At 35.1% G+C, this 26,964-nt stretch overlaps 2 protein-coding genes across 4 annotated transcripts in view; one reads left to right on the plus strand and one right to left on the minus strand.

Moving 5' to 3' along the window:
- Positions 1-445: 445 nt before the first annotated feature.
- Positions 446-2,584, minus strand: pcbd1 (pterin-4 alpha-carbinolamine dehydratase/dimerization cofactor of hepatocyte nuclear factor 1 alpha). The gene is made up of 4 exons (XM_027136314.2): positions 2,427-2,584; positions 1,264-1,395; positions 1,065-1,145; positions 446-955 (listed from the first exon to the last, which is right to left on the minus strand). The coding sequence occupies exons 1-4, from the start codon at positions 2,427-2,429 to the stop codon at positions 863-865; spliced, it is 309 nt and encodes a 102-aa protein (XP_026992115.1). The 5' UTR covers positions 2,430-2,584; the 3' UTR covers positions 446-862.
- Positions 2,585-4,393: 1,809 nt separating this feature from the next.
- The window catches only part of si:dkey-192p21.6 (uncharacterized protein LOC565246 homolog), a 28,721-nt gene continuing 6,150 nt past the window's right edge, over positions 4,394-26,964 (plus strand). For all 3 annotated transcript variants that reach the window (XM_047811899.1, XM_027136350.2, XM_047811900.1), the window contains exons 1-14: positions 4,394-4,506; positions 5,019-5,113; positions 5,624-5,745; positions 7,672-7,787; positions 11,468-11,537; positions 12,094-12,160; positions 12,731-12,810; positions 20,302-20,378; positions 21,667-21,697; positions 22,196-22,356; positions 24,712-24,824; positions 24,947-25,068; positions 26,103-26,226; positions 26,340-26,426. In XM_047811899.1, coding sequence (XP_047667855.1) covers positions 4,428-4,506; positions 5,019-5,113; positions 5,624-5,745; positions 7,672-7,787; positions 11,468-11,537; positions 12,094-12,160; positions 12,731-12,810; positions 20,302-20,378; positions 21,667-21,697; positions 22,196-22,356; positions 24,712-24,824; positions 24,947-25,068; positions 26,103-26,226; positions 26,340-26,426 — 1,344 coding nt within the window. In that variant the 5' untranslated portion in view covers positions 4,394-4,427. The remainder of the gene's footprint in view (positions 4,507-5,018; positions 5,114-5,623; positions 5,746-7,671; positions 7,788-11,467; positions 11,538-12,093; positions 12,161-12,730; positions 12,811-20,301; positions 20,379-21,666; positions 21,698-22,195; positions 22,357-24,711; positions 24,825-24,946; positions 25,069-26,102; positions 26,227-26,339; positions 26,427-26,964) is intronic.

A 26,964-nucleotide genomic window follows, 5' to 3' on the forward strand; every position in this document is an offset into this window, starting at 1 on the left:
CCACTACTGGTTTATGTGAATGGCAGGTGGAGTTGAGCTGATGGAAATGCAAAGCACTGCATACTGTTAATGATGATTTACAGTTTTATACTGGTTTATTTTGTAAGCTGCTAGTTTATTGTATAATATGTCTATATACCTATGTTTCTTACGTGTTCATTTTGCTTGTTCTTGCATTACATTTCCAGCAAAAAAATTGGAAGATATATATGTGACAAACGAAAGCTGATAAACATGAATTGCAGAAACAGAAATAGTTCCACATTGAGGCTCCTATTTCTTGATTTTTTAATTCAACCTAATTTGTATGCGAGTGTCAGCTGCCCCACTGAACAATTCAAGCTCTATTACGCTCTCATGCTATCCGCTTTGCCTATTTTTTGTATAACGGGTTTGGGAAAAGACAGTGTGTGCAGATATGCGGTATACATTCAGAGTCATTGAATCAAAAGCACTGCTTTATTTTGGAAATCATTTGCAGGCTTACTTATCACAGTGGTTGAGACACTTTATAAGGTCGGGTTTGTAAGGACAGCAGTACCCTGTGCTCACTGAATAGAACATAAAGGCACAATACTTATCCAGGACAGGGAAGATACAGGGTTACAGCTACTGTATAAGACACAAGACCATCCTGTACATATAGCTCTTTTTCACCATAGTGTTCTATTGACAGATACTGTATCCTCTGTTTTTATTGATACTCTGTGTAACAGACCATCAAAGATTTTTTTCAATGGTTTGGATTAGTTTGTATCAATGGTTTGTATTAGTTTGGAAAACCCCACCAACAAAACACGTTTAATTCAGCAGTGTGAGACATACAGGTTCTGGTCTGTTTCTGCCAAAATAAATGTCATCTTTACAACACTGAGACTTGATCAATGAAAGTAGCAAGTGTAATGTCACGTTTAGACAGTCCTCCACACTCGTGTGTGCTTAAAGTGATGTGAACCTGGCAAACAGAAAATCAGGGAAGAGGTGGTGTTACTGGCAAACTCTTAAATGATTTACCATTGCTTATGGTAAGCATGAAAATGCTTCATTTAATAATACTCACATACCTTATTATAAACATTGAACCACTCGGGATGATGGTCCATCTTCTCGGCCTGTAGTGCTACTCTAGTCATGAAACCAAAGGCCTAAGAGAGAAAGCCATTCATATTATTCATCTGAAATAATGCCATTTGTGCCAACAGTTTTATAGGCAGCACATATACTGTGCGCACACTGCCAACACTTTTTATGTGGATAACTCACCTGGTTAAAGTCCTTGAAAATAAACTCCTTATAAAGGGCATCCCTGCCCACCACTTCGGCCCACTGTGTGCTGCGGAGCATGGGGAGGAGCTGCTCTCTCTCGTCCAAAGTCAGAACCTGAATCTTACCGGCCTGTGTAGTTACAACAGACAGCTAGTTACAAATACTGTGTTTCCTGACAATATAATTAAAACAATAAAGGCCACTTTATCCATTTTACCTTTGGTTACACACCACCTCATTTGAAACCACACAGTATGTTGTTTCGATTTATTACTATAAAACATGTTAACAAATATAAATAAAATATGAAATTCAATTATACTAAAATACATTTACATTACTAAACACTTTGCATTACGAAAATTTAAACAGCAATGCAAGAGTTACAATTTTTCAGCAGGGGGACGTTACATAAAGCAGCCCTGTGATTGGTTGCAGTGGAGCTCATCTGGATGCAATGACTTGCTTTTCCAGGTTTAGGAGGTTTCACTTGAGGTCACACTGAGTTATTTAATCCTATTTAAACAAATACCTTATAGGAGTCCCATGAGATCACGAGTTTAACAAATAATCCTACTTTCAAATGGTAAAGAAAGAAAGTGGTTATTTTTTTAACTTAAAGGATTTCTGAAAAAAATTATCTATAGTTGAAATAATTTAAAAAATATAATAAGCCACTTTAACTGATGGTATAGTTTAAAGAGCATTGATGCATCATGGCTAATAAATAATAATGACTTAATGAGCATCCTGTAATCTGAGATCAGTGGCATTTTCTCTGTGAAGACTCTGTGTGCAGCTGTGAGTCTGAGTCTGAATAGGTATCATCAGCACTTTCCTGTGTTAAACAGCAAACTGTGACACAATGAAGCTAATAATACCCTCACGCGTCAATCAACACGTCTCTTAGCAACAACTTAATCTGCAACGTGTTTCATGCGTCCAGCACGTAAAGACGTGACTCACACAAATGAAAAATCTGGCACACGTAACATGTCTGAAAGTGTAAAAGGGTTACAGAATGTGCTGTTAGTACATACTATATACTGTAGGAGCAACAGGTGAAGCACGTTTTATCCTGTTTAGCCTTAATAAAATGCACACTATCAGCCAGGCAGAGCTTAATATAATAACTGAAGTTGTAGGATAATAAGTCCTACCATGTTTTCTTTCAGAGAAGGGCTGCTTTCCAGTATCTTCGTCTCTCCTCTTCTGAATTAAAACGTCCCCATAAACGTATTTACACAAATCCCGCCCTCTGTGCTACTATTGGTCAATATCCCATTATTTACACGAATCCTCTCGTTTCTATTCGCCAACTATAAAAGGGGGCGGGGTTTACCACAATACGGGTAGGGATTATAAACAACGGCCAGCAGAAATTAGCCTCTATCCAGCTGCAGCGCCGCACACAGACGAATATAAGAAAAAGACAGTGCAGAAAAAGTGCTTTAAAGGACTTTTGTGGGGTTGTTCCAAAGTGAACTATTGAAAAACGATTGAATAAAAGTCATTACTGTAAATTAAGCTGGACACGTCAACAACACCGCCGTCTTAGAAAGGTCAAGTTTAGCTCATTGATTCAAGTTCAAACACATACAATTCAAAGATTTTCTTCAGAATGGCGACACAGTGAGCAGCACTTGAGCAATTGAGACTATGCATGACTCCATCTGCCTATTAGATAGGTCTTGTCTACTTTCAGTACAGGTTCCTCATATAAAATAAGATACTGAGCTAGTTCAGGTGTTCTTGATAAAAAAAATACCCCTGAACTTTACTGCAGACTAATTGTCTACTTCATCACCTTCACACGTTTCTTTGAATGTGTTATATACAAATAACAGTCAGTCCTGAATAATATCCCGTTTTTCTCTGATATTGTATCTGAAATTTATTACAGCTTGCAGTAGACCAACTAACTGTATATACCCAAACCTTTGAATCAAAGATTGATAAATGGATTCTTGTTTTAATTACACCACAGCTTCGAAAATGACAACATTGCAGGATTGTTCTGTAAGTCTATACAGCAAGTGGCCCAAGCACAAATTGCTGTACTTTATGATATTTCAAATGACCTCCTTCAGAATTCTATAAAAGAAAATTGTAATTATATGCACAGTAATTGAACATCAATATATGTCTTGAAGTATAGCAAGTAAAGTTAAATAAAGAGCAGGCCTTGGTTTGTGTACAAACCTACACTAATCCCCCATAACAAACCACTGACCACAAAACACTTACATGTAAAGTAAATAGCATTTTCAACAGGTTAATTTTGTTTAAAAAAAAAAAAAAAAAAAAGAATAAAATATATTAAGCAACAAGTGAACGGTCAATTCTTGAAGTTGGCAAGGATTAGACTATGATGGCTAGACAACTATTTAAAGAGACTGCATGTTTGTAATAGATTAGTAATTTTGTTATGTCTTTTGTGTTTTTGGCGTGGGTTGGGCTTTTAAAGCATTGATGAGGGTTTGAAATGTTTACATGTAATGCAACATAAATAGAGATGGCCAAAGTTCTGCATAGGTATACTTTCTTCATGATCAAGAATGAAATGCATTTTCAAAGACATACCAAGAATATTCAAGCCAGGGATAATTCTCAGATTGGGACAGAAATATAACCTACACTGTTGTCTGTTGCCTTGTCTTGACATGGCAGCAGTATAGATCATCTTACTTTATTATCCATCCAATTAAAGTCATATACAACAAAAGGATGGAAGAAAATGTATTCATTTATCCAAAGTTTTTATTGATCCATGATTCAAGTCATGCAACTAAGTAGTAGAAGAATAGGAGTGTTTATCAATTACATATGAGCAATTACTAGCTCAGATTCTTAAACAGTCCACCTTAACCACTCTATTAAGTTCATTGTCTAATATATTGAGTTATAGTGAAACATGGGTTCTGACAAGCACTCAAAGATCCTGTCCCTGCACATACATGTATGTTTGGTTGATGGATACTAAGACAAGTTATGAGAGTATGAGTCATAAATGCTATGAGAACTGGCAATGACTGAAACAGTGCAATAACTACCTTGGGTGGTTATATCCAACACTCCTCTGTGCCCTTTGAACTTTTTGTTTATATCTTCTGTAACCTACAATAAATGAGTTCAGTAGTGAAGCAGGTTTTCAGCTGACGATGGAGATTTGCAGCCTTAGAAACATTTTCTATATTGCTCTTCTTACAGCAGGACAATGTGAGACGACTATGAGTACAGGTAACATATGTACATAAATCTGAAAATGAATTATTTATAATGCTTTAATTGCGCTGGAGTTTCATTGCTTTGTAAACCTTTTAGTTTGTCATGGCAGACTGCTATATGTTGGGAGAAGTTACACATTTTCATCATAGCACCAAGAGCTTTATCTGAAAGTAACAATGTTCTGTCTGTGGTCTGGGCAGTGCACCATCGTTTGGAGAGTTGTGTTAATCCTAATGACCCCTTTTTTGCCATAAGTTAAGAAAGTCTAGAAATAATCTTTTATTCCTGGCACATAATTATTTTATGTTTCTCAGTTCTTTAATAGCAGAGGTAATTTGTTATAGGAGTATTTTAATTATTTATAATTGTTGTATCACTTGTAATATTAACATCAAATTTATTCCTTTGATTCATTGAAATTATTACACAAAACTGCAAATGTTAAGTATATTCTGTATAGGCCAGCACAATAGTTATAAAGACAATCAGTTTATTTTTATAGCAGCATCATCTTTAATTTGCAGAAGTGATATTGAAAATGGATGAGGCGTTACTAACAGTCCAAAATCAGATGTCCTATGGGCTTCAAGTTCTCTACACCTCAGATTACTGCTATAAGGTATTTAGAAATGGTTCTACTCACTTATTTATAATAATAATAATAATAATAATAATAATAATAATAATAATAATAAGTATTATTATTATTATTATTATTATTACTACTACTACTATAATAATAATAATAATAATAATAATAATAATAATAATAATAATAATAATAATTTTAAAAACTGACTTGAGCTGCTTTTTGTCATTACCAGCTCATGGCACTGTATATGTTTTTCTTTAAGTTGCTATGGATGACATCTGCCAAATTATGTTAATGGAAATAATAATAGTTATAATCAAACAAATAAAATGTTTAATGCCTGGAATACTTTTAAAAAGGACTGCTAACAATAAGCAATGGAATAATTAGCAAAGGACTTTAAATAGTATATATCAAAGAGCATAACATTACTGACATTACATCTACCTTTTAAATGCTAATACATGTCAGTGGTGTGTACTGAAGTGGTGTAAAAATATGAGAATTAAAAATAATATGCACACACAATGTCTGCAGTGTCTGTACCAACCTTTGGCTAGCATGGAAGTTGGACCAGGAAGTGTGTCTGTGGTCCTAAGCACACTTTTCACGCTAACTTTGAAAACCTCACCTGTAAATGCCAATTACACTTTGTGCAGGTAAGACTTTAAAGTTACACCACAGCTGTACACAAATATCCAGTCTGTTTCAGTTTCACATCTAAATATTTCATGCTTGAATTGGAAATTAAGTCAAATTGAAATGATTCACCTTTAGTTCTCGGGTGCAAACTCCTTTTCCATCTGGATGGATTACTTAACATCAACATCCTTGTCTATAAATCACTGTCTATATGGACAGGTTCATTCCATTTATGTGGGCTGAAGTACCTTGACATGGACTAAATATACAGCCTTAATAGCGGAAATTCCATTTGCAATCTCTCAACCTACATAGACCACAGTGTGTCAGCATTTTACCTGACTTTAGGTCCAAGGTTCTGGCCTTTGGATGATATCTCACATGCCATTGATCTTGCTGCCATTTGGGGTTAATAGGAGCAGACATTCAAAATAAAGAAATGACCTATGACTATCAAAACTAAAAATATCCACAGAAACCTTACCCAGGACGTTAAGAACAAAGATTCAGTAACCATATTTATATAGAATCCTGACCTAAGAGTCTGAAATGAAGCATTCCATATAGGGTTTTTATTAAAAGGATAGTGGGATATTAAACAGGAATCAGGTTGCAAATGATAAGGTGCAGATAAACAACATGGCCCCAGGCTGGGGTCTAGTCTTAAGATTCTTAAAGATCAATAGCGAGGTCCCTTTCCAGATGGAGCCACAATTGATTTCCCTTCCTCCTCAAATGAACATGGTGGCTGGCATCCCCAGAACGATCAATGAACGCTTGTAACACACATTTCACACATGAAACAGGAGATGGTAGAATGTGGTCAAGAAGTGCATTTCTACCTGCCATGCTCTAGATGGCTCTCTCAAGCCTCATGAATACTGGGCCTTATCTTTTCATTATACAACAAAATAAAAGTTTTCCATAAATGCTATCTTAAAGTTCAGGGGTTAGTAAGTGAATTCATGAACAACACTTGTAATTTCTATTTATGTACATACGTGGAATAACATGTTACATGCCAAGCATAATGCTTACATTTACATTTACATTTACAGTATTTGGCAGAACTAACAGCACAAGTCAATGTATGAGCTCTAAAATGGTTACTCTATAAAATACAGCAGTTGCTAATTATATGGTTTAAAATGTATGGGTTAAAATGGATTATATAAGAACTTAAGCAAGAAGTTATTTGATTTAATAATTAATTTTTTAAGGAAGAGTGAAGTTATATGCTATATCAGTATGTAGTATACATATAGGTATGTGGACACCTGAACATTGCAGCTGCATCTGATCTCCAAATAGTTGTCACAAAGTTGGAAGCTAACAGTTGTCTAGAATGTCCTTCTATGCTGTAAAATAAAAAAAAATCACTTCACTGGAGCTATGGGCCGCGAGCACAAATGTTTTCCAGCTTGTGGACTGCTGCTGTGTGCAATGTGAGACATGGTTTGCCAATGTTAGAATATACTGAGTCCTGACCTCAACCCTATTGAACACCTTTGGGATGAATTGAAACTCTGGCTGCATGCCAGACCTTCTTGCTTCAGTACTTGACCTCACTAATGCTCTTGCAGCTAAATGGACAGAAATTTCCACAGACACTTTCAGAAATTTAGTGAAAAGTCTTCCCAGAAAACTGAAGGCTGTTATAACAGCAAAATGGGGGATAAAATGTGATATTCAGTATGCACATAGGTGTGACTGGTCAGGTGACTTTACATACTTTAAGCCATAGAGTATATATATATATGACATTTAGTAATCTAGTAATCTAATCTTGTGCAGTTCATTATATGCATGTCTATAACTCATAATTATTTATTGACAACATTTTAAATATTATGTCATGGAAGTTACCATAGTTTATCCTATGTAAAAATGCACATAGTCATGTATAATCTATCATAGTTTTACATACTTTTCCGTCATTCCAGCTTAAGCTATCTTTTTGAAGAGGCAGGACATTATTCTCTTTGGGTCACACCTGGAGATACACATAATGTAACTTGCTATATTTCTCTGGATAAGTTTCCACATAGCACCTACCAACGTAAGTACAAGTTACTTGAAATATTGTATAAAAGAATGTTATTGCTGCTTTTTGCCAGTTTATGCATAATCTGTATAATTAGCAGTCAGGCTCCTACTGTGGGAATATTAATCTGTCCTTCTATGTCAGTAAAGATGTTACCTTGACATATGATTTATATGTCTGTAGATGTATGACAGATGTAAGGTAACACTATTGATAACTCTGATTTCATCATATCAAACAATCTCTTTTATCTGTATAAACCGTGATTGATTCAGCAGAATGTATCTTGTGATCTGGACTTCTACAGAGAAGTACTTTTTTGAATCCCAGGGGCCGGATCTGTGCAATATTGATTCAATTCAGCTGCCCCTTTCTTCAAAAACAGCTCAAAGAAAAGCTTTCCTGCCATGTTTGTTTTGGAAAATGCCCCTTGAGAGGAGCATTGTGGGAAATACATTAGAGGAGCAAGAAGGATTAAGACATAATGGGATTTTGAAAGCACCATGCTCCATAATGCAGAGTCTATTTTATAATAGTGCAGATTATGTTGTAGATCAGACTTTAAGGGTAAGTAACCATTATCTGCTGGATATATGGCCAGAGTTGCTAAACTCTGAGCCAAATGATGAGCTTCCATTAGCTGCACTGTCCGGTGATTATATGCAGGCTCCGGTGGGCTCTCACAGCTTAAGTAATCAGCCTGGTGTTCAGCAGGCTAGAGGCAGAGAGCACAGGAAGAAGCTTGAATAAAAACATGAGTATTTTTCTCAGCGTTATTAACAGAGGTTTAGCCATCGTTAATGTATGTATTTTTTTTTATGTTTTTTTTTTTAAGTCTCATTGGACACCATTATCTTTTTACTTATTATTAAAAGGAAGCATTTCAGTGATGCCATATTTTGAGAATTAAACAGACAAGTAGAATGCACAGACTGCAATATTTGTAACAGGACAGTAACAGTAATGAGTTTTCTTTGATATGTAATATCAATAATGTGTTAGTATATTTGTTATAGTGTAAAACCTGTCAAAAGCCTGTGTAAAAGCTTGTCATATATATATATGTTAGATTATTATTTTATTCTAAAAACATTAAAGATCTCTGATGCACAAGCAGATCTATTCATAATCATTTTGACTTTATGTGAAGTAGCTATTAGAAGCTTTTATTGCTTTCTATTACTGTCTATTAATTCTTGATAAGTTCTAGATAAGTTTTCTTAGAAGCATTATTCAGAATGGCTATTTAAGTGTTTTTGTCTTATTCTTAATCAGTCGGTGATTTGTGTATACAGCCATTACAAGTGCTTCATTTGGTCTTTGTCAGGCCCTATGAACTTCATTAAAACATTCTATGAGTGAGAAATTAATGTCAGTTATTTTCTTAAAAATACATTTAATTGAATTAATAAATGTAATTTCATTAATAAAAGCACTCTTGGTGAAATAAAATATCAAATATTAGATTAGATTAGATTCAACTTTATTGTCATTACACATGTACAAGTACAAGGCAACGAAATGCAGTTTAGGTCTAACCAGAGTGCAATAGTATCAAGTGCAGGATATAGTGTTTACAAGAGTTATATAAGTTAAATAAAGTGGTAATATGGAAGTAATTTACAGATGTGTGTGTACTATGAACATAATATACAGATGGCTATAACTATAAACTGAAATTTACTGAAATTTACTGATATGCAAAATATTTATGATATGAAAAATATGCAGCTTGTTTTGAATAATTTCCTGGTCATGGAAAAGAAGTCCTTCAACTCAGTCATTAGGGCAGGTTTTGGGCACATCGCTGGTTTTGTGTCATGGTGTGTATTTTCCTGCTGCTTGAACGGCCATTTTAGTGTTTGTTTTTCCACACAAACGCCTCCCTTTTTACCTTTGGTGGTTGCCAGTGTTTCACTTTTTCTTCTTGAACCTTTATTACAGATGATACCTTCTGGCAAACCATGTCATGTGTTCCATCATGCATTGAAAAAAAAAATCAAAAATTCTTCTCCACACTCTCTTACTGGTGATCCAGGGTTTCGGTTGCACAGATTGATTTTGCAGTGACAAGTTGTTTTTTGTTCTATGCAACAGGAAACTATTAGGCTCTTGAGAGTCTCTATGTGATACAGAGGGATTAAGTTTCAACCCTGCTCGTAACAATCATGAAATCATGTAGCCATGTTAATGTATGGCTCAAAGGCATGTAATTCAGTAGAAATAAAAAATAAAAAAAAAATAAAAATAAAACATTAGAGTGTTGTTAAGGTGCTTTTTATTTGCTTTTGGTGATTCAGTGGCAAAAGCTGACTGCAAAATACACTGTGGCACAGTGGTAAACATAATGTTTTTTGCATCCTGAATGAAAATGTTGTTTTGCTGATATTGATTCACGTATGACTCAGCACTCCCCAGAGTCTCCCAACACACAAGATTCCTTTTAAATAATTTGAGATGATTTCTTCCCATGAATGTTGAATCCTAATTAAATACTTATTTAATAAGAAGTTGCACTTGAAGGTAATTAGCATCAGCATTGAACCAGGGGTGGAAAAATTTCTGGGAAAATAGACTTAAGTGAAAGTATAGATAATATTTTAGAATCTTATTCAATTAAAAGTTCATTCATTCATTCATTCATTCAAGTTGAAGTATCCAATTAAAATGTGCTCGTATAAAAGAAAAAAGGTTGCATCTTTTAAATGTATTCAAGCATTGAAAAGGGAAAAGAAAATGCTTTTAACTGATGAAATGAAGTTAATGTCTTGTTTCATTTGAAAAGTAATTTTCATTTCTTTTTATTTCTGTCTAAAACTGCTACAAGATATTTGTATTAGATCAAGTGCACTTTTTTACCTGAAAATATCATTCAGGTTTGGTTAGCTTGTCACATAAACAACTAACACTACATAGCTTGTTAATGGATTAATTCATAGCTTGAATTAATCAGAAGTAAAATATCCTGTAAATAACCTATATTTACCATTTCAGTTTCTGACTAGCCAAGTTATCTAACCCTGGCATTAGTAAAGAAATCAGAACATACAGTAGACTGCTAATCTGCAATGACTGAATGCTAAAGTGAGCTTATTCAGCTGATATACAGTGAAGCCCACTAGAGAAAATGCATTTATTTTGCACTTTGCATAAAACAATTTCCATTGCAAATTATTCTTCTGACAACATGATGGAATCTTTGAAATCATTACATGAATTTTAATTGTTGGTTTTAAATACATTGCGCACCTGAGCTGGTATGAACTCCACACGTTTGTAAAAAAGCTTACAATTCATTTTAGAACAAATTCATCAGTGTGTCATCTGAACTAATGTTTCAGTAGAAGAGATTAGACATGAGGAACGTCTGACCTTTTATTCAAAGCAGTTAACATGGTCAATATCACACATTTGCTTATACTAAATAAGGTTAAACATTCAACATACTGTATTGAACAATTACTTTCTTTGTTTTAAATATTGCAGAAATCTAACTCCTTTAGTTTATTTCTATTACAATAAAACACCAGATTTTAAATGTGGTCTCCAGTACATGCATTAATAAATGTATATTAAACCTAAGTTGTCAGTCTGTTGTGGTATTAAAAAATAATCATGCTTAGCCAAATTTTTCAATAATCAATTTAATTTTTATTTATTTATTTATTTATTTATTTATTCATTTATTTTCACAGCTTTGTGGGTAGCTGCTCTTGTTCTAGTCCTTTTAGCTTGTATTTGGGCCTCTGTACCTTCTGTGTCCAGGTAACACCATTTTAACAACTTATTTCAAAGACTGCATAAATCAATCAAATAAACATAACTATAGGTGTGCATAATCATCTTAATCATTAGACTCATCATCATAATCAACTACAGTTTATAATCTTTTCTCATCTTTTCCTAATTACTAGGTAATAAGGTACTATGGTTGGAATACCTTGGAGCATTTAGCATCCATACAATCTGAGTACATTTTAACTTAGTGAACAGAATAAAGTTGTATCGAATAATAAACTTTGTTTCTTCTAGTTGAAATACAATGTCTTACAATAGGTGTGCGGTACTGTATAGTGTGATTATGTTGATTCCTAAGCAGGCAATGGCATGTTTGGGCTACTCTGAGCTACTGTAATGAGTTCAGGAAAACTTTAGCAATTCGTCTATGAGTGCATGACACAGATACTAGTAGTCAGACATATCGTAATGTAATTGATTATAATTTCCATGTAAATAATAATCAGAAGATTTACATTATGAGTTCTGAACATGATATGTAGTCAATACAGTCATATTAAATCATTTATTTTATGTATTTTAGATGTAGCTGCACATTAAAACTCAAAAAACTCATTTGCTGTTGTGGAGCTAAATTCTCCACAGAAAGAGTAAGTATCGTAACTTAGACTATTTAGCTAAGCCATAGCACTACTGGTTAAATGTAGTGTTTAAAATACAATTACTGTCTTTTATCAAGTATATTTGAAAAAAAAAAAAAATACCAGATACACTATTTGATGTCTCTTGTGATTTTGTCTGTTCAATGTACTTTGAGCTCTAGTTTGATTTGTCTGGTCAAAGAATCCTAGTTTGATTAGCCTGGTCTGTAGCATTACATTCAGCCATTGAAAGAGCCAGAGCAGGAAGATGTTTGTGTTAATTCCTTTGTGATGGATCTCTCTGCCAGCACAAAGCCATATGGGAAATGGGAAGTTCTTCATTGTAAAATAAGAGAAACTGTTCATGCTGACCAAACATATTCATCTACTCCACTATATTAATATAAGCAACAGTTTAGACCACAGATATGCAAACTATTGCACATTTGCTCAAATGTATATTCAATATATCTGTCATATTTTACAACCTTTATTTTCTTTGAGTAGAGCTGATTCAGTAATAATAAGATTAATTTTGTTTGTATCAGTTTCTTTGACATTTGTTTGCTTGTCACATAGGAAGAGGACACAAATGGAGCTAGTGTGGACCAAAGCCAACCAAAGTCATCCCGTTTAAAATCATTAGACACATTCCGAGGGTAAGTTCTATAACATCGTGAAATTCTTTTTATATTTAGCAGTCACCTACTATTAGATTATTTATATATGGAGATTGCTATCACTTGTTATTGTTACGACTGCTTCCTGTTTGGGGTTCTCACAGCAAGTCTGGTCCACATACAGTATATGATTTGGTACAGGTTTTACACAGTAGCCAAATCAAACTACTGCCAAATCAAACACAACCATAGCATTTTATCTGTGATTGAACTGTGCTAGCTCCCTGCCCAAGAACCGAACCCGGGCCATGGCAATGAGAGCACAGGATTCTGCTCTCTAGACACCAGAAGGTGCATGGAGATTGCTATCAGTACTGTATGTTAATTGTTTTCTCATCCAAACTGCATTTGCAAAAAGAATCTATTGGATATATTTTCAAACAAGATAGCTAAAAGGTCATAGACTGGACACATGCTCACTTGAGCCATTGTTATCTAGAGGTTGCTCGAGGCATCATCTCTAATGTCTTATGCGTCTGTGGTAGGGAACAGTGGATTGCTGTTGGCTAGGGGTGATGCGATTTAATCTGGAGGCCCAGCAGGATGTAATAGTGGCTTCAGGGCAGACACAAAGCATGTCTCTCTCGAAACAGGAAACTGTTGTGGCTTTGACCTCCCTCTTGCCTAAAATTTGATGTAATAATAGTGGCGGCATATCAGCACATATTTAACAGCCTGTGATTTTAGAGCTGGATAGGATATGAGTTCTCAGATCAGTACCTGAGTAAAAGAGATCATATGTCATTTTGCTGGAAAAATCTGCCGACAGTTATTAATGATATTTTCCGGACAATATGAAAACAAATTTGATGTTACTGGCACTTTTAAATCCAGTCTTCCCTATGTTGATTAAAGCAGGGTTTAAAAGCATCATCATTTGCATTTTAATGAAAGAGAAGAGTATTTCTCTATATTGTATGAGCATATGAGTAAAACATTAAAGATGAAATCAATATTCTTAACAGGTCTGCTCTAAAATAAAATAAAATGTAAGCAGATATGACTTTTTAGAGTATTCCTGGAACACCAATTTATGTTGTTGTTTTTTCCAAAAGATAATTTGCTGTTTAATGTTCCAGAAAATTCTTCCATATTTTCAAAGAAAGAGTGCTTATAAAACCAGATGTTTTAATCTATCTACACCTGCTTTGCCTTCTGAAAAGCAGCAGCCCATTTTCTTTGGTTAATGGTTTTCTGTGTGTCATGGCAAGTGTTGTCTTAGTGTCTAGTGTGTCAATGCTTGTGTAGTTACAAATTAACTATACATGCGACTATAATGTAGCTGATGTTACAGTTTGGCATCTCATGTAAATCCTTTTCATTTTATTAACATCTATCTAACATCTCTCATTTATCAGTTTTGGCTTGTGTATCCTGACATATGACAGCTGTAAAAGGATATTATCAAGTTCCAGTGCCATTGTATTGTGGGTTTTGCCAAAATATGTTCCAGGCTTTTTGTGAGTGTGAGTGTCTTGTTAGGATACTCAAATGAAATAAGTGTGTATTTGCAAGAGCCAAAACTTGCAACACATTTGAATTTACATACAGTAAGATGTACTTCTGTAATCAATCTCTAACAGTGCATGCATAGTCTCACTATACAGTCGTATGCAAAAGTTTAGGAACCCCTGACAATTTCCATGATTTTCTTTTATAAATATTTGGGTGTTTGGATCAGCAATTTTATTTTGATCTCTCAAATAACTGAAGGACACAGTAATATTTCATTAGTGAAATGAGGTTTATTGGATTAACAGAAAATGTGCAATATGCATCAAAATGAAATTAGACAGGTGCATAAATTTGGCATTTTTTTTGGCATTTTGTTTTGATTTTCAAATCAAAAATTGCCATTGATTTTTGCCACCTGTAACTACTTAGCACTGATTAACTGGAACACACAATTGGTTTGGTGAGCTCATTAAGCCTTGAACTTCATAGACAGGTGCATCCAATCATGAGAAAAGATATTTAAGGTGGCCAATTGCAAATTGTTGTTCTCTTTGACTCTTCTCTGAAGTGTGGTAACATGGAGGCCTCAAAACCACTCAAAAAAAAACAAAGATTGTTCAACATAATGTTTTAGGGGAAGGCTACAAAAAGTTAGCGCAGAGATATAAGCTGTCAGTGTCCACTGTGAGGAACATAGTGAGGAAATGGAAGACCACTGGCACAGTTCTCACTGTGCATCGTTCAATTCAGCGCACTTTACACAAGGTGAAACTGTACAGGAGAGTGATGCGAAAGAAGCCTTTTCTGCACACATGCCACAAACTGAGTCGCTTGAGGTATGCAAACGCACATTTGGACAAACCAGCTTCATTTTGGAATAAGGTGCTGTGGAGTGATGAAACAAAGATTGGGTTATTTGGTCAAAACAAGGTGCATTATGCATGGCAGCAAAAGAACACATTGTACCCACAGTAAAACACTTGCTACCCACAGTAAAATTTGATGGAGGTTCCATAATGCTGTGGGGCCAGTGCCGGTACTGGGAATCTGGTTAAAGTTGAGGGTCGCATGGATTCCACTCAATATCAGCAGATTTTTGAGAATAATGTTGAGGAATCAGTCACAAAGTTGAAGTTACGCTGGGGCAGGATATTTCAAAAAACGACCCAAAACACTGCTCAAGCATTTATGCAGAGGAACAAGTACAATGTTCTGGAATGGCCATCCCAGTCCCCAGACCTGAATATTATTGAACATCTGTGGGGTGATTTGAAGCGGGCTGTCCATGCTCGGCAACCATCAAACTTAACTGAACTGGAGATGTTTTGTAAGGAAGAATGGTCCAAAATCCATTCATCTAGAATCCAGATACTCATTAGTGGCTATAGGAAGTGTCTAGAGGCTGTTATTTCTGCTAAAGGAGGCTCTACTAAATATTGATGTGATTTCTCTGTTGGGGTGCCCAGATTTATGCACCTGTCTAATTTTGTTTTCATGCATATTGCGCATTTTCTGTTAATCCAATAAACCTCATTTCACTACTGAAATATTACTGTGTCCTTCAGTTATTTGATAGATCAAAATGAAAGTGCTTATCCAAACACCCAAATATTTATAAATGAAAATCATGGAAATTGTCAGGAGTTCCTAAACTTCTGCATACGACTGTAGTTACAGGTGCAATACTATGGAATGTTAATGTAATTATAGAGTAACATCTGAGTTCAAATTGCCTAGGGTTATAAACACATCATTTCACATGTTCCAAAGCACCAAACATAGCTGAACAATCTGAAAAGATAGAGAGAAATAGAGAGAGAGAAAAAAATTGGCAGTATTAAGTTAAGTCTTTAAATTGTGCTTCCTGTTAAGGTTTATATTATTTATTTTTAATATCCAACGAGGTTATTTATGCTTATAAAGTTTATATAAAGAAGATTCTGTTATTCATATTTTCAGTGATGAAGATTTTTATTATCTGTTATATATTTTTTTTACTTAGTCCTGTTTTAGAATATAATACATTTGAGATTTTGCCTTTTTTTCCCCCTTCCAGGCTGATTAATATATCAGCTGTCTAGCAATAAGTTAAAACTTTCTACATAAGAAGACATAAGAAATCTGTCATCTGAGCAAAGAAGCACTGCAGTCAATTTGCCAGATACCACTGACATGATGTTGATATACTGCACTATAACTGGAGACTTTGCTGCCATTTTAATTTGTTAAAAAGGATCTGAGTTTTAATCTTGCCAGTGGAAAGCCTGTTGCCAGTTTTCTCATAATTATTATTAACTGGTTCACTGGGTTTATACTAGATATCTGAGAAATAAGACCATAGATTTTGTGTACAGAATATTCACTTTTTTTTACCTGTTAAATTGTGGAACATGACATTTTTGTTAATTAGCAGAATTGCTTGAGATGCAGATGTGTTGTAGCTACATGGCACATGATAACTATGCACAATTTAATTGCAAAATGATTATAAAGTTGCAGCCAGAAAGGTTAAAGGTATGATATATACTGAATTAGAGATAGGATGACACATTTAATACTTGGCAATGAAATATGGATAAAACAAAGATTAATTAACAAATTTAAAGTCATTTCTCCTGGTGAAATGCTCTAAGTTGCTTTTTCACATTATCAATTTAGTCCCATTGTAAATGAAGGTTGCAAGAAATTTTGTTTCATGTTTTTATTTGAAGCCAATTACAATGAGTTAATATATGCAACCTAATGTCATTAATGCTATCAGCAGTGAGATTTTGAACCCACAAACTTCTGGTCAATAACAAGAAGCTTAATCATTGAGCTACTACTGCTTAAAATCTGGCCACTTATTGCTAGTTTGGGTTTTGGACTTTATATGTTATTTTATTGTATGTTACTTTAGTGATATTGATTATAATACTTAGCATTCCAAGCTACAGTTTGAATAAATGTTCCCTCTTAAGCCTGCCATAGGATGGGCTTCAAAATACATCCAACTGAATTGTTCCAACTTTATTTTAGCTGTATGCCCTTTCTGAAACTTGCCTTAAATTCTAGTTATTCCTCTCATAAATGAGACCCTGACAAAGTTAATTGTTTAATCTATTAGAAGTGATTTCTTCAACATAAAGAATAACATTGTGTCAGACACCAGGAAGCTTTTAATTAAAATGATAGGCTCCTATACTGCTGAAATCTGCTTGAGTCTCATCTGGAAAACGACTTAACCTTTGTCTTTGTTACTATGGTTACTAATGGATGGAGTCACAAATTGTGAGTGAGTGTGTATGTGTGTGCACACGTGGGAGAGAAAGAAACCAAGAAAGAGAGCAAGAGAGATCTGTCATACTTAATAGTCCTCTTTGGAAGATGGCAAACGATTAAAATCTTGTATCAGCAGGTTAGGCCTAAAAGGGACAGTAATGGTCTCTGTTCTGATCTCTTAATTGAATTTCATAAGGAAAAACAAGGGAGGGCCAGTACAGATACAGTAAGCTTTATCACTGAGTCTATTCTGGGGCTTTTCTCTGATCTCTTTGTGGTACTTAAAAAGCGTCTGATGGACAAATTCCAGAGAGAACAAACCACATGAACCATAATCTTGACACTGGAAGTCTTACACATGGGATATTATTGGTCGTGTTGTAATAGTGGATATAATGCTCTTCAGTGTACAGAGAATTTGCATGTAAACAAAACACACATTTTGAAGAAGCATAGAAACGAAAGCTGCTAATTTAATGTAGTGTTCACTTGGGCACCACGTACTAAGCTACATGTCTTTAATAAATTACAGTAGAGAGCTTTAGTCAGCGATTCTGTGTGAGGAGATTCAGAGGGCAAGCATTCATTTCCTGAGTGATTCATAATACATAGATTGCATTACCTTACAGTGCATTTTTCACACAATATATAAAACAGAAGTGTTTACCCTTAGCTTTCAATTCTGAAATACGACGGTGTCTTGGTTATTACTTTCTATAGAGAAGTGAACATTATACTCCTTCCTTATTGTTGTAGACATTTCCGAAAGACTGATGAATCCTTTCTAAAACTGTGTTTTGCTTGATGTGTTGTTGGAAGAATTGAAATATGTTTGTGCATTACATCACTTTTGGTTGAAGCCACATTCAAGCAATTCAAACCAACAAAGTGGCAGACAGGGAGTTGTCGAAAGCACTAAAAGCAGCGGTTTGGAGCCTGTTTTCTTGAAAAATTCATAAATGGTAAAAGACAATAATCAAATTTGAAGCTCAGTAAACGTATTGATTTTGCATTAATAGCAGATAATAGCTAGAAAAAAATCACATTTTGGCTCACAGTGGTGCTATCATATTTAAATAAATGAAGCATGTGAAATAAGGTTAACTCTGTTTTAGAGGCTTCAGTTTTCATCATATATATGATGTAAACACATTGGCACAAACAATATTGGCATTGTTATAAACATACCTAGATATACACAGACTTTATTTGGTCAGTCTGATTTAGATCAATAAGTCAACAAATTTTTTTGCATTATTTTTATCTTATTAAGTGAGAGTATTCACCCCGGATGGGATGCCAGTTCATGCACAGTGCATGCACAGGGCATCATGCACATACACATTCACACCAACCACCAATTTATCTTAGGACTGGATTTGGAGTGGATTTGAACTACAATACAATGTTGAATATTTACTGAAAATCAATAGCTAAAATCCTGGACCATCCAAAAGATAATATAGATTATTATAGTGTCTAAAATATGTCCAACTATAATATTTGATATTAATATTTGTTTAATATTAATATTTGATTAAATGCTGGAAGTGCTGAAACACAGTTGTATTGTATTGCGGATATAAAAAGTGTACACACACTTGTTTAAATAGCAAGTTTTGTGATATAAAAAAAATAAACATGATAACATGTAATTCTTTTCCTTTTATGTGATATAGCAACCAGCAAAGTCCAAGTTAAAACCAAATAGAAACATTTTAAGCAACAAATTACAACCTGGTTACATAAGCATACACACCATTTGAATAATACTTTGTTAAAACTAATTTTGCTTGTAATGCAGCACTCAGTTTTAGTCTTTAGGTAAGTATCAAACACCTTATTTGGCAATTTTAGTTCACTCTACCCTGCAGAAATGCTCTGCATCTGTAGAGTGCCATTCCATAACATCAATATTCATTGATTCATTCTTCTGAAACCATTTCTTTGTTGACTTGTATTTCTGCTTTGGGCTGTTCTTGTGCTGGAAGGTGAATTTTTTTCCATCTTCATCTGTCTAACAGATGGCTTCAGATTTTGCTCCAAAACAGATGACCATACTACTTTTACTACCCTATAGCCAATACATTTGAACAGAGTAATCAGTATTTGGCAGATATTTCTAAGGCTCCTTTAAGTCTTTTGGCAGCATCCCTGATAAGATTTCTTCCATTTTGTGTGAATGTCATGTTTGTTTTTAGTGGTGAGCGTCTCAATGTTCTATGTAATGTTTTAAAATTCTTTTATATCTTTCTTCTACATGAATTGTGCAAGTTCCTCAGTCGGATGAAACAAAGAAGATGTTTAGATGATAATCATACAGAAACAACTGAGCTTTATTTGGATTAATCTGTGTCAATTCTTTAATGACGAGTATATGATAATAACATTTGAACATGAGTTTGACTGTGACTGGTAAAGGGTGTACAACCAGGTTATTATATGTTTTTTCTTCTTTTTCTTATTTCCTAAAACTGTTTATATTCAATTTTCACCCTAAAAGTTTTTTTGATTTTTATATCACCTTAAAGGTGGAAGACATGATTTATTTTTGCATCATAATAACCTACTATTTTAACCAGAATTTGAAGACTTTTGATATCCACTATAGGCCTAAGTGTAGTATAAATTGTTTTAGAACATGAAGCTGAAAATATGTATGTCCTTTTGAGAATGACATATTGCAGTTAAAAATAAGGTGGTAATCTTTTTTTTTTTTTTTTGTGCATGTGTATGTTTATGATGTGTCTGTAGCTTCTCTATAACCCTGATGGTGTTTGTGAACTATGGAGGTGGAGGATATTGGTTCTTTCAGCATGCACCATGGAATGGTTAAGTATTATTAAGTATGATATTATAGATAGTATTAATAATATGTGTCTGTGTGTCAAGCTTAGCTGTCTTAGGTAAATCTTTAAGAAGTTAAATCCATTGTCAATTTGGAAGTATCGTTTATGCAGTTTGAGGTCTTTTGCTGTTTAGAAAGTGATGATGTAGACTGTAGAATAAAAGCACTACAGTGATAATGAACAGTATGTATACGAGCAGTAGTGGCTGTGGTGACAAACTGCACTCTTTATAAGCACTATAGCAATAATGCACACTATTTAAAAGCGCTGCAGTGATGATCTAGACTATTTAAAAGCACTGCGGTGAAGTACACTATTTATAAGCACTGTAGTGATGGTGTACATTATTTGAAAGCACTGTGGTGATGTACACTATCAGCAATGTTTTGATGGTGTATGTTTTAAAGGCACTGCAGTAATGGCTTACACTATTTAAACACAATTCATATTTTTGCTTTAAACTTCAAAGTCAATATGATTTTACAATCACAGTTTAGGTTTCAGTTTGGACTGATTTCCTGTCCTGCAGTAATTGTTATACTTTCTAGGAATGTCGTTGATACTTCCCTTAATCTACTGATTTATCCAGTGAAGCCATTGTTTTCCTCAGAATTAAATAACCACTGCTTACTGATTGGAAACAAATCTGAAAAATATTTCTTGTTGATTAGATTGTTATCACTGCCATCTTCCTCTTCTTCTTCTCCTTGTACCTTTCCTTCTACTTCTCCTACTCCACCTGTTTCATCGCATCTTCATTATCGATGTCTGTCCACTTCTAATCAAAGGTTTGTCCTGAAGATAAATATCTCTAATCGTCCTCACAGGATTAACTCTTGATGCATGTTTAATTTTTAATGGGGATCATTACAAAGTGCATCTGCAGGAGTAATCACAGTGTAATGAACCCAGTGTAAAGCTTCCTGTATATATTTTAGCATTAACAATATGAGCATGCTATGAATAATGCCAATAATTCAGTTAGAATAGATAGCAGTGGTAATATGGATGTCATTAATGTTTGATGCCTTTAGACCGGTTGTCTGATTGTAATTCACTTAGTAAAAGGATAATACATGCTAGTCACAGAACTCCATCTTTTTGCTTTATTAACATTTACCCAAATTGTGAGTGTTCAATCAGTGCTTGTGTATGGTGTGTGTGTGTGTGTGTGTGTGTGTGTGTGTGTGTGTGTGTGTGTGTGTGTGTGTGTGTGTGTGTGTGTGTGTGTGTGTGTGTGTGTGTGTGTGTGTGTGTTTGCATTTCACAGGCCTTACCATAGCCGATCTTGTAATGCCCTGGTAAGCTTCCAGCAAGTACTTAATAAATCAATACAGAATGATTACTTTCCATTTTCTGATTATATGGAAGATGTGGAACAAGGTCCAGAAGCTAAATCTCTCTACAAAATGATTCAATTCCAGACCTTTTTCACACTGCAGTATGGTACACATACCACCCATTAATCCATTTTTCTCTACTGTGAACATTAAGCCTGAAACATTGAAATAAAGTCCAGTTTTTGGGTGCAGGAATTTGAAGCAAGTCGCCATGCACTAATTTAAATATATTAAATGAAGAATAAGAAATGGCACTTCTAGCACTTCAGGATAATCTGTTTTGCAATACTTTTGTAGCTTTTATCCACTTCAGCTAACACACAAAATATTGAATATAACATGCAGGAGAGTTTAAAAAAACAACTACAACTAAAAATCTAATAGCATTATCTTGTAGTTGAATACTGAAACTGTACAGCATTTCTGGTGGTTGCAATAAATTTTGTTCCATTTGTCCAGGTTTGTATTCATCATAGGGACATCTGTAATGTTAGCATTTAGTTCTATGCGAAGGAAAGGTGTGACAAGGTTCCAGCTTTTGCGCAAACTAAGCTGGAGAACAGTGGTGCTGATTCTCATCGGATTCTGCTTTATTAACTACAGCCCCAGAGATGGTTTACGTGAGTAACACATAAAATCATAATCCAGTTCACTCAACAACCACTTTATTACAAACACTAGTACATCTTCACGTTCATGCAGTTATTTAATAAAATCACGAGGATATTACAGACAAGATGATGTTTACATCAAACATCAGAACAGGGGAAAAAATGATCTCAGTGACTACGGGAGTTTTTTCTTGATACCAGATTTCGTGATGGTTTGACTATTTCCAAAACTGCTCATCTCTCAGGATCTTAACACACACAAATCTGGAGTTGAAACAGATCGGTGCCAGAAAGAATTCCCTTTCCTTTTTGATGAAAGAGGTCAAAGGAGAATGTGCCACGCTGTTATGAAGGCTACAGTAACTCAAGTAATCACTCTTTACAACCACAAAAGTAAGACTGCAGAAGACCACATCAGGTTCCCCTTCTGTTAGTGGTGCATAATTTACAGAAAAATCTAATCACCTTGATTCTGTTCAAGTGTAAAATAGTTAAAGGTCCCCAAGGAGTCCTTTTCCTATGATATAGCATATCCTAAATGTCAAGTTCTCAGATACTGTATAATACATATAGTGTAAAATGCCAGAGCTTCAGATTGCCCTTCACACAATGCACAATACTCGAATGCAGGACATGTGTTGTGCAATACTAATGCGTGCAAGACTAGGGGTTTAATATAATTCCTACAGACTGTGTTATACATCAGTTCAGCCAAATAGAATGAAGAAGAGAACATCTGACAGTAATAAAATTAAATAGCTAACATATATAGAACACGATCTATAAGGAGCAATGTGACAATATTAAACCCACAACAACATTAAGTAAGAAAAGCAGTCAGGTTGCTGCTTGTACATTAGCCTCACTAATGTTTGTGTAGATGTATCTGTAACTAGGTTAAACTAAATATCGTTATCCTTTCCATCATATCAAGGGACCACTAACTGTGGTGCATAGTGTAAAATCAAACCTGCTTTTATGCCCAATTAGGAGCGATTGAGTTTCACAGTGCCAGCTGGACATTTTTTCTACGGACCTTTGTGTAATAGAATTAAAGCTGTTATCATACAGTAAACAGCAGAATTCACCCACCTGAATCGTCACTTTTATCTAATGCCCGAGTACTTTACGGAAATTATGAAATACTCTTCAACAGCATCAAACACCACATAAGCATAGTATAGGGTTGCTGATACAGTGGATTATTTTCCTGTCAGACCCAGTTCAGGCAAAGATGCACGTCTAGGGGCTTGATTTACAGAAAAGCAATAATGGTAGCATAAGCATTATTACAGAACAGCGGCCCAGTGAACGTTCATCAGGTTCCTGACAGTTACATGTCTCCCAGCCAATAACATGGGAGCATGGGCTATGGCAGAGATGTACTTGTCTGATTGCTTCCTGGCAATATATAATGAACATATATATATATATATATATATATATATATATATATATATATATATATATATATATATATATATATATAAAGAGAATAATGTTATCTGTGTTCTCAGATGCCAGATGTATTGCCTTGAAAGAATTTTGTAGATAGTATATCAAATGTATCATAATAGGAAACTGTCACCTTTGTATGATTAATAATAAAAATAATAATAATAATAATAATAATAAGACACATAATGCTGCCTTTAACCACCACCTCTTAATCGACTTTAGAGCTCATGATTCAGTAAGATGGGATAAAGTGGAAAGTACATTTCCTTCGAAAAGCACGGCTGTGTGTTTTAACTAAAAGCTACCATCAGTCACTGAATTCACTTCCTCTCATGCTGCAGCGAGGTGAAGTGTTTCCGCTTTTTATTTGATTTGTTGGATCGATGATTGGGATTATATTGTTTCACACGCTCCTCCTCTATGTGCCACAAAGAGGTTTTCAATTAACTAAATGCACAGATTAGCATCAATCTTCTTGTCTGTGTCCGATCTTCAGCACCCCTCAGCCTCAAATAAGTGTGATTAGTTTCCGCCAGGCAGGTCACACCTCTGTATTGACAGTCAGAGTTCTCAACTCTGATACTCTAGAGTGCTAATAGCCATGTTATCTTGAAGTCTCATGCCCATTTATTTCTGGGATAGGCTCCGGAACAGCCGCGACCCTAACCAGGACGTGATCACTGAAAGCAAATGAATGAATGGATAAATTAATTGATGGATGGATGGATGGATGGATGGATGGATGGGCAGGTGGATGGACAGATGAACTAATGCAAAATGTTTACTTTTATCAAATATAGAGTTTAATGAAACTCTTAATTTTAAATAAACGGTGAGAATCTCTAGAGATTAAGTAAGACAGGACACACAACTTCAAGCTTATAGTTAATTTCTTTTGTGTGCAAGTCTCATGGTCCTGGCTGCGGATACCTGGAGTACTCCAGCGTCTGGCTTTCACCTACTTCGTCCTGTCATTGATGCAGATGTTCTCTCCCTTGCAAGAGATCCCATCAAGTCAGGTGCACAAGCATCAGTAGTTGTGAACTTTCTGAATTCTCAAGCACAACACACAACACTAAAACTTTAACACTCCGAAATGTCAATTGAAATTTTTATTGAGATTTTTTTGTGACTTTTCCAGATCCGCTGGTGGAGCCCTGTTCAGGATGTGGTGCTTTATTGGCCTGAGTGGATTTTTATTTTGCTGCTGGAGACGTTGTGGCTGTGTGTCACCTTCCTGCTGCCTGTGCCCAACTGCCCTACGTGAGTTGCAGAAGCTCCACAGAAACACATGCATAAATCCCCGATGCAGTAAAACATTTGTGAGCATAATGCACTTCTGACACATGTTTAATCTACATCCTTGAGCTTGATCCTAATGTAATATGATCATGATATTATTCATATATCACGTTAACATTGTTAACTGGGTGACAGGTACGTCACTATCACTGTTCATCAATGTCAAAGCGTAATGCCCCTTTAAGCTAACGTGTCTTGAATAATGCTTTTGTATTTTGTGTGGACATAAAGGTATACACAGTTATGGCTTGATTTGTGTGTGTGTGTGTGTGTGTGTGTGTGTGTGTGTGTGTGTGTGTGTGTGTGTGTGTGTGTGTGTGTGTGTGTGTGTGTGTGTGTGTGTGTGAAAGAGAGAGAGAGAGAGAGAGAGAGAGAGAGAGAGAGAGAGAGAGAGAGAGAGAGAGAGAGAAAGACACAGAGAGAGAGAGAGAGAGAGAGAGAGAGAGAGAGAGAGAGAGAGAGAGAGAGAGAGAGAGAGAGAGAGAGAGAGAGAGAGAGAGAGAGAGAGAGAGAGAGAGAGAGAGAGAGAGAGAGCATGTAGGCTGGCATGTTCTGCAGCTCTTATGAGACACTCCTGATGATTTATGAGTGTGTGGCAAATGCTTCAGAGGGAATAATTAGCCAATCTCAGTCTGTCATGTGCACTAAAAGGAAGCAAAGGCAGAGGATCCATCTTCCTCTATTTTCCTTTATGTTTTTCTCTTTTGTTTTTTTTTTGTTTTTTTTGGTTCACCAATTTAATTATGCTATTTTTTCTCATCTCCTATTCTTCCTTTTTTATATACGTTCTCATTCTGTCTGACTCTATAAAGGCATAGACACACATGCTTACTATCTTCAGAAATGGATACATGTTTTCTGCATCTCATTTTTGTCCAGGATATAATACATAAATATTCAATCGCTACTCTTCAAGTAACAGCACTTAATTTAGAAAATGACTACATTCTATTTTGGTGTGGTCAAGCACTGAATTCTATACCTGCTTCCTACAGTGGGTATTTAGGAGCTGGAGGTATAGGAGATAATGGTCTTTACCCAAACTGCACAGGAGGGGCTGCTGCATATATAGATAGGTGGTTATTAGGAAACAATATCTACTGGCATCCAACATGCAAGGTAAGATTAAGTCCCCACAAAAAAGGAGGAAAAATTTTTCGACTCTGTATTCTATTGGCCAGAGAGAATTTCAAAAGTTTTATGTTTACTGTAATTATTTTTACTCCTCACAGGCTTTGTATCAAACAACTCAGCCATTTGACCCTGAAGGAGTCCTAGGTACTATTAATTCTATTGTCATGGGATTCATGGGCATGCAAGTAAGTTACTTTCACAGATTTGTAACAGAAACCACAAGAAATGTAATCTGTACCTTAAATTACATATGCTACATATTGTACAGTATGTACTTAATCTTCCCAGTTTTCAAATATACTCTGCACTGTGGCAGCTCAGAGTTTTTGCACTTATCCAAAGGGGAGTCATTTCCCTTAATCACTCCCTGTTCATGTATGAATTTAAAAAACCTTTAATGTATAATAATTTTTCTTTTTTTTTGTCAGTACATCAGTATTTCCTTTTAAATGTTAGGCCCTACTATGCCATTTGAAACACCTTTATCAGTTTAGCACCGAATTGCTTCCTCTTCTGTAAAGACAATGTTGGTCATGGTCAATATTTGTGAATAACATCTTTAATTTCCTGCTCATACCCCACCACATGAAAGAGCCTAACATTGTTATTACAGGTGACCGGGGCTTGACTAATTACACAGATGCACAGCTGCTTCCTCTCAGGGAAACAGACCATGTTTAGTGTAGTATAGTATACTATAGCGCTGTCTGTCAGACAACCAAA

The sequence above is a fragment of the Tachysurus fulvidraco genome, chromosome 4 (assembly GCF_022655615.1).
Source record: "Tachysurus fulvidraco isolate hzauxx_2018 chromosome 4, HZAU_PFXX_2.0, whole genome shotgun sequence".
Taxonomy (NCBI): domain Eukaryota; kingdom Metazoa; phylum Chordata; class Actinopteri; order Siluriformes; family Bagridae; genus Tachysurus; species Tachysurus fulvidraco.

Bases quoted from the DNA above. Each gene is read 5' to 3' on its own strand.
- pcbd1 (XM_027136314.2), bottom strand. The intron at 1,146-1,263 runs GTGAGTTATCCA...TTTCTCTCTTAG, and splicing joins TTTTCAAGGACTTTAACCAG to GCCTTTGGTTTCATGACTAG. The intron at 956-1,064 runs GTATGTGAGTAT...TCTGTTTGCCAG, and splicing joins GGTTCAATGTTTATAATAAG to GTTCACATCACTTTAAGCAC.